Source organism: Elephantulus edwardii, unplaced genomic scaffold, assembly GCF_000299155.1.
Source record: "Elephantulus edwardii isolate Elephantulus edwardi_28Jun2011 unplaced genomic scaffold, EleEdw1.0 scaffold00017, whole genome shotgun sequence".
Classification (NCBI taxonomy): Eukaryota; Metazoa; Chordata; class Mammalia; order Macroscelidea; family Macroscelididae; genus Elephantulus; species Elephantulus edwardii.
The window spans coordinates 19,219,015-19,227,627 of record NW_006399767.1 but is presented as its reverse complement, the minus strand read 5'-3'; the positions used below and the strand labels follow the sequence as shown (position 1 = coordinate 19,227,627).

Sequence of the window (8,613 nt, the reverse complement as noted above, 5' to 3'; positions counted from 1 at the left end):
TTTTTTTTTTCTTTTGAACAGTGTCTCTTAAGTTTAGTTGTACTGTCTCCAAGAGAAGGTGACGTGTCCTGTAGAACTCCTGTGTGGATTATGTTTTCCTTTCCCGCCGGTTTTTCTGTGTACCTGAAAGATGCCTCTTCGCTATTATCTGAGGTGACTTCCCCCGGTGCACAGCTTCCTGGCTTCCCTTCCGCCCAGGAGCACATTCTCCCGCCGGTTTTTCTGTGTACCTGAAAGATGCCTCTTCACTATTATCTGAGGTGACTTCTTCCGGTGCGCAGCTTCCTGGCTTCCCTTCTTACCAAGTAAATTATTAATTGGATGACTCCTGATTATTTTATAAAACAACATATTGTCAAGAGGCAATGATGTTTGTAGGTAAACAAGTGTAAAATTTTAAAAAATAAACATTTTTTTAAAAAAAAGAGGCAATGATGATAAAGCAGAAGTTAAAGCTGCTCTGAAGGAACCGACCAAAAAACCCAACGTATCAGGATGGAATACTAATTGACATATTTCAACAGACACTGCACTAGACGTACTCATCAGGTTATGCCAAGAAATCTGAAGGACAACTACATGGCCAACTGACTGGACGATATATGTATTTATCCCTACTAAAAAAAAAAAAAAAGAAAACCAACACATGTGACCTAATAGAGTATAGAAATTACCAAACAATATCACCAATAATGACACACAAGTGAAATCTTGCTAGCAATTATCCAAAAATGACTGGAAAAGTATATTGAGACAAATACCAGAATTACAAGCTGGGTTTAGAAGAAAACAGAGGAATATATATTTGTGTTTCATTAACTATGCAAAGGCATTTGACTGCATGGATCACAACAAATTGCAGCTAACCTTGAGAGGAATGTGAATCCCAGAACACCTGATGGTGCTCATGCAACATCTAGGAATCAGTTGTCAGAACAGAGCAAACACTGCATGGTTTAAAATTAGACAAAGGAGTGCATCAGGGAGGCACCCTGTATATACACCTTTTCAATGTATATGCAGAACACATCAGTAGGGAGGCTGGACTTTCTGAAGAAGAACGTTGCATCATTAGAAAAAGACTGATAACCCAATTACAAAATGGGCAAAAGATATGGAAAGAATTTTCACAGAGGAAGATATTCGAATGGCAAACAGACACATGAAGAAATCACTGGCAATAAGAGACATACAAATCAAAACCACAATGAGGTACCATCTCACTCCAGTGAGAGTGGCAAAGTTTAACAGGAGACCAAGTAATAGATGTTGGAGAGGATGTGGCAAGAAAAGAACTCTTATACATTGTTGGTGGGATTATAAAATGGTGCAACCATTCTGGAAGGCAGTTTGACGCTTCCTCAAAAAGCTGAACATAGAAATGTCATATGACCCAGCTATTCCACTACTTGGATATACCCTGAGAATACGAGAAATGAGGCACAAACTGAGATTTGTACACCAATGTTCATAGCAGCATTATTCACCATCACAAGAACATGGAAACAGCCCAAATGTCCATCCACAAACAAATGGATTAAGAAATTATGGTACATTCATTCACACAATGGAATACTATACAGCATGCAGGAGCTATAACTCTGTAAATTATTACCTAACTTGGGAGGGACTGGAAAGCATTATGCTGAGTAAACAAACTTGGTCCCACAAGGATAAATATTGTATAAGACCATTATTGTAGAATGAGTATAAGGATCCAAGAGGGGTGGGAGAGGCTGGAAGCAAAGGGATGTGAATATATAGGGGGAGGGGAAGATTAATTATTGGATTGTACAATTTGATGGGGGAGTGAGGGAAATTGAAAGAATTTGTTTGAATTTGTATTAGAATTTTGTAACTGAACTAGTAAATAAAAATAAAATAAAAAACCTTATCAGAAGCCTCCATTATACAGATGACACAACCTTGCTTCCTGAGACTAAAAAGGACCTGAATGAAGTATGTGCTAAAGAAGGTCAAGGAGTGCAGTCTCCAATATGGACTGAAGTGCAACATCAAAAAAACAAAGATTCTCACCACTGAGCCAACTGGCAGTATCATGATAGAGAAGTGATTGAGATTGTTAACAATTTCAGCTTGCTTGGTTCCACAATCAACACTTTTGGCACCAGTAGTCAGGATATCAAAAGACAGATTGCACTGGGAAAATCTGCTCTCAGAGACCTCTCCATAGTACTGAGACCAAGGATATCAGTCTAGTGTCTAAAGTGAACCTGATCCAGGTCATGGTCTTTGCAATTACTTGCTATATACCAGAGTCAGACAATGAATAAGGATGGCAGAAGAAGAAGATGCCTTTGAGTTGTGGTGATGGAAAAGAGTATTGAACATATTGCGGACTGCCAAGAAAACAAACAGATCTCTCCTAGAGAGGGTGAAACCAAGTTGCTTCTCAGAGGCAAGGACTCTGTAGCTCTTTCTCACACACTTTAGACATGTTGCCTACAGGGACCAGTCCTTGGAGAAGGATATTATGCTTGGAATAGTGAAGAGATGGCACAGAATAGGAAGACCCTGGATGAGATGGATTGACTGGGATAATGGGGGTAGGTGTGTCAGAGATAGTGAGATTGGCTCAGGCGAGAGCAGGGTTCCAAGCTGTTGTGTACAGGGTCACTATGTGTTGCGAGTGACTCAACAGCACATAACAACAATAAATCAAATGCCATCTCACCCAAGTGGCAGTAGTTAAGTTGAGCAAGACAGTGAGTAATAAATGTTGGAGAGGATGTGGTGAGACTGGAAGCCTTATGCTCTATTGGTGGGATTACAGAATGGCACCGCAACCCTAGAAGGCAATTTGGGTCTTCAAAAAAGCTTTCCTCAAAAAGCTGAACATAGAGATCCCATATAAGCCAGTTATTCCATTGATAGGACTATATCTCAAGGAAAATAGAGCTAAGACACAAATGGAGATTTGTATAGCTATGCTCCGAGCAGCATTATTTATAACAAGAAAATGTAAACAGCTCAAATACCCATCAACAAATGAATGGATTGAGAAATTGTGATACAGTCACACAATGGAGCACTATGCAGGCATAAGAAGCAACAATTTTGTAAAATACTATATAGCACAGGAGACTTTAGAGAGTATTATGCTGAGCAAACAAACTCAATCTCATAAGGACAAACACTGTGTTTGTCCATTATTGCAAAAATAAAAGGATAACATGTGAGATGTAGATAAAAGCCCAAACGGGGGCAAGGGTATGGAAATGGGAAGCAGGGGAAATCACTAGGATGCCCAAGTTGAGTGCATGGTTGGGAGCAATTGGTGAAGGAATAGGAAAGATCCCATTCAGAGCTGAAAAGACTTGGTTAACAATAGCCATAAATCAATGCAGATTAATTTTATAAAACTCAATATATAGAAATGATTGTATGAAGCACAATGTGAATTAAAGGATATGTGAAGTGCAATGTATATGAACGAAATACAATATATAAAAAATCATATTCAATTAAAAAATGTTTTAAATATTTGTAACCCTAGAAACCCTAAGGGGTCATTTTCCCCTTTCGGTAGGGTTACGATGAAAGGGAACTGACTTAACAGTAATGGGTTTGGCCTATTTTTTTAATAACCTTTTGTCATCTCCTTTTACTGTCCTTCATCTCTCTACAAGTTATTTGGTGTATAGAAATAGCTTTCTATATCTTTGGTATTTGACCCCAAGAGAGAGGCATTTGTGTATGATATTCTCAAGATGTGAACTGTAACACATCTGGATGTGAACTAACCCTGCGGATGGAACTTCCAGGCTGATGATGACATGTCCTGCTTTACTTATCCAAGTCCTGTCTAGTCCTTATGTAATAAATGCCTGTTGACCACTTGTCTAGTCAGACCTCTGCTGCTCTAAACAGACCTTCACTAAGAAATTGTCAATAAAGTGACACTGCGCTTGTCATCATCCAGTTGGTTGTCTTTAACTAGTCAGAGTACAAATTCCATGTATTAATGTAGCTTTTGTTTATAGTGAAGGAGAAAGACCAAAAACAATTTAATCGTCAAACTATATACTATGTTGAATAGGGATGGATGGCAGAGAGAAGAAAACAGGAAAGCAGGATGGGGTGGGGTGAAAGGCATTATTGAGAAGATGATGTGAGCAAAGACTTCATGGTGGCATGAGGAGGCAACCGTGTAGATTTCTGAAGGAAGAGAATTCAGGTAGAGGAAACAGCAAGAACAAATGTTTGCTACACACAATGAAAGGCAAATAAATTAACTGAAAAGAATTTGCTAATGAAGTGGGAAACCAAAACAGTGTGATCTCTAAGAAGGCAAGTGAAGAAAGTGTTTTGAAAAGAATGGAGTAATAAACTGTATCAAAATAGTTGACGTATCAAACAGCATGAGGACCAAGAAACGATAAATACCGGATTTAGCACATGGAAGCCATACATGACTTTGACAAAAACAATTTCAGTGAACTGATCCTAACCTTGATAGAAACAGGGTTCAAGAGAGGAACTAGGGCAATAAACACAGACAAAGAAGCTTTCAAGCAATTAAAGACCAGTTGCTAGAGGAGCGTAGGATCAAGATCCAAAAAACAAAAAGAAGTTTCCATGCCTAAATGATTTTAGGAAGTTTTAAAAGAAAAAGAAAAAAAGAAGAAGACCAGTGATAATAAATGGTGTAACTCATGACTACTAAAAATAGAGGAATTTTAGAAATGTCTGGCATCCATTCAAAAAGACTTGGATTTGCTATATAAGGTTGTAGGTATACAGGATTATAGGTATAATGAGATTCTATAAGCCTGCTTAGATGATATTTCATCCAGTGTGAAGACTGTGTTAAAAGAGAAAGGAGTGATTCAATTAAGATTCACAAAACAGGAGTTGAGAGATAAAATGTGGCAATGTGTTCTCAGCAATGTCCAAGAATATGCTGACTGTTGTTGTTAACGTACCATCGAGTTGGAAATGACTTATAGCTATAGACCCTCCAGGATTTTTCAGACAGTAAATTGCATAGGCATGCATGCTACAATGATTTCAGCAATGGGCTTGATTGTGAGTCTGGCACAGGATAGGACAGGGTTCAGATCTGTTGTTGATATAATGGCTCTGAGTTGTACTCGACCAGATGGCACCTATCAACAATAACAACAAACTGCACAGAAGGAGACTGCTCATCGTTCTGTCACAAAGAGGCTTGATAGATTCAAATTGCATGCCTCTGGGTTGGCAGCACAACTTCTTATCACTAAGTCACCTATATATTTGTCATATACTGATTGTTGTGCTTGTGTGCTGTAGAGTCAGAACCAACCCATAGCTGGCGCTACAGGAGATTTCCAGAGGCAGTAATTACACAGGAGATTTCCCATCCTCCCATGGACTTGAACCGTGTGCCTTTGGGATTACAGCACAGCTTCTACATACTGATTAGTGGACTCGAAAAATTAGTTCCTTTTACTGACAGGTTTTTAAGATTTGCATCATCAATATGGGTATATGGATGTTATTAAGTTACTAAACTCATCCACATTATTTCAGGACAATTTAGTAGTAGTAGCTTCCCACATTCCCTACCAGAGGAAAATAAGTTTATCAGGGTTTGAATATCTGCTCCTGAGACTTTTTATTAGTAAACTGGCATTCTGGTTTGTTCCATGTTCCCAAGTGAGTAGTTCTAATACTCAGCAGCCTGGAACTGTCTGGTTATATAGAAGTAAAAGGTACTTATGAAGCTAAGGGCCAATTAGTTATTACACTGAGGTGTGGCCACACTGGGCCAACCATCATTAAGCCTCCCAGGTGCTTACCTCATTCTTTATCCTCTAACCATGCTTCAAATGCTGTACTGAGGAAAAAGTACTAGAGCCATGGAAGACTCTACCACCAATAGCCCCACAACACTGGACCGTGTCACACAATCTTTGAGGTCCTGTTGAACTATCTTTTTTAATTTTTTTTATCTTATATTGGTTTGCACACAAAACTCAGATATATATACTTAGTGTTTCACACTTTCTTTCATTCTCATTGTGTTTTATACAATCATTCCCATATATTGTGTGTTAGAAAATGAATTACCATGGTCTATGTCCACCATTATGGGACTCATAATGGACAGTATGGCTGAGATTGTGATGACGGTATAAGGTTCCATCTGTTCTTCATAGGGTCGATATGAGTCCTAACTACAGTAACAAAAAATTAGCTATTCTATCTCAATAGATTGTTCTGTGGCTCAGAATCTAAATAACATAGGCATGAGTAATATATAGAAGTTGAGGGTAAATGAATAGAAGATATTAACACTATGAACATTTCATGTCCTGCAGCATGATTTATAACTGGTACACTGAGGCATTGTTATCATAAGTATCTAAGATCGAAAACAAGATGAAGGATCACAAAATCCACTAAACAAAATACGAGAAATCCTACCTTTCAGCCACGGGTTTGGCAATGGTTTCAAAAATAATCTCTTGTTTCGCATCCTGATCAAAAATCCTTTGAAATCTGCAAATGTTAAAGTGTTAAAATTATTTCAAAGCTGAACTTTCAAACACTATTGGATCAGTAAATCTTGTTTATCTGCTTTGTAAATTACCCCGTCTTTACATCACTGGGCTTACCTAACTTAACACAATGTTTGCCCTGTAGTCCCAACCACACTGTGCCGTTGTGCTCCCGCACACAAATCGTTGGTAAACAGTATTGCTTTGACAAGATCTGAACAATAAATCCCTCTGAAAACTGTAGCAGCTTTGAATCAAATAATAAACTGTGTGTTGTTTCTGGCGCTCAAGAGGGACAGTGTCTACAACTGGCATCAAATTCAAACAGAGATAATTGCATGGAATGGAAACCCAAGAACAGGATATAAACAGCCAAAGGACTTGACACCTGACCTGTGAGAAAAGGAAGAACCATGAGATGCAGAATTATAGAACTTTGACTTTGGAATTAGAATTGACACTTATTTTCCCCTCATTAGGCACTGAATTTATTACACCCTTAATAAAAATTAAGTGAGTTTATTGGTTTTGCTGACCATTTGTAAAAAGTTAAATTAAGGCAGATAGGCCTTCCACAGAGACATCTTTATCAGATTGGCAATGGCTAGGGATGTGGAGAGAGTGCAGTATCAAATTTATACTTCTCACAAAGCCATTCTAAACACGGGTAGTACAGGATCACAGCACAGTGCACACTTGGGTAGGAAACAGACAACCTGCTCTTTCACAGTAGGGTAAGATGCTATTGGTCATTAAGGGCTTCATGAAAATAACATAACAAAAAGAAGAGAGGAAAGCAAGTGGACAGGTAAGCAGACAGAGTGACAAAAATCAGGAAGCAACTGGGACAAAACATTATTAAGCAGTGAATCTCAAAAAGGGTATAGAAGTGTTGATTGGGCTATTCTTCCTTTTCTGTAGATTTGAAAAATTTAAAATAAAAATTTAGGGAACAAAAAAGTTTTAAAACTTTGAAACAAATTTGTCCTAAATTGCTTTCATATCGACTTAGGGATCTTTGATCAAAATGACAGCCTACATAAGCAAGCGAAGGAGGCACCTGCCCAATTATAAAAGGGTCATGCAGGACCATTTTCACTGCTAAGCAATTCAGAAGGATGGCTGGGACTAGACTATAAAGACCAAATGGAATGAAATTCATTATCTTTAGACAACGTGAACTTCAAAAGAGCTGATCACCTCTTCTCTCTCCTTTTGAAGAAGCAAATAATTGAAAGCACACACAAAGAGGAATCCTAAGGTCTTCTGGATACGATGGCATTTAGCGGGAAGGATTATACTTCAGTCAGCAATATTTACTGTTCCCTAAGTGTTGCTCTGTGCCCTGAAGATTCCTCCAAGTGCTATAGGTGCATCCCAGCTTCTGCTACAGATGCTAATGTAACAGGGCTTGTGGCTGCCTAAGGATGTCTCAGAGAAGTCTGCAAAAGTATCTAAGCACATACTCTTAGCAACGTTTTTAAGGGTGATAATGCTAAGGCATAACAAGTGCATCCAATATAGACCAGAGAGTACATCAGAGAGCTGGACAAGGACTAGGGAGGATAGAAGGAGAATTGATGCCTTTGAGCTATGGTGCTGGAGAAGAGTATTGAGAGTACCATGGACAGCTAAGAAAACAAGCAGATTCATCCTGGAGAGGGTTAAACTGGGCTGCTCATTGGAGGCAAGGATTCTGAGGTTTCGTCTGACATACTTTGGACATGCTGTAAGGAGGGACCAGTCCTTGGAGAGGGACATCATGCTTGGGAGGGTGGAGAGACAGCACAGAAGGTGAAGGCCCTCTATGAGGTGGATTGATTCAATGACTGGGGTAACTGGGATGGGTGTATTGGAGACAGTGTGATTGGCTCAGAAAAGAGCAGAGTTTAGAGCTGGTGTACATAGTCGCTTGCAACTCATAGCGACTTGATGGCACATAACAGCAACAAACAATGCTAAGGCTGGTTTGCCTCTCTACGAAGTTGATGATGACTGAGTGAATTAGTTATTGTTTCTTTGGATTTATCTTTTTTAAGAAATGGATGTAAATTACATGCACATCCAAAAACTTCTCCAACAGGGTAAAAAGGGAAGCTACAGACTG

General features: G+C 38.9%; 1 protein-coding gene across 1 annotated transcript in view; it reads right to left on the bottom strand.

Moving 5' to 3' along the window:
- Positions 1 to 8,613, bottom strand: part of KIF6 (kinesin family member 6) — a 738,393-nt gene that overhangs the window by 712,202 nt on the left and 17,578 nt on the right. Inside the window, exon 3 of the mRNA XM_006882159.1 lies at positions 6,433 to 6,507. Coding sequence (XP_006882221.1) covers positions 6,433 to 6,507 — 75 coding nt within the window. The remainder of the gene's footprint in view (positions 1 to 6,432; positions 6,508 to 8,613) is intronic.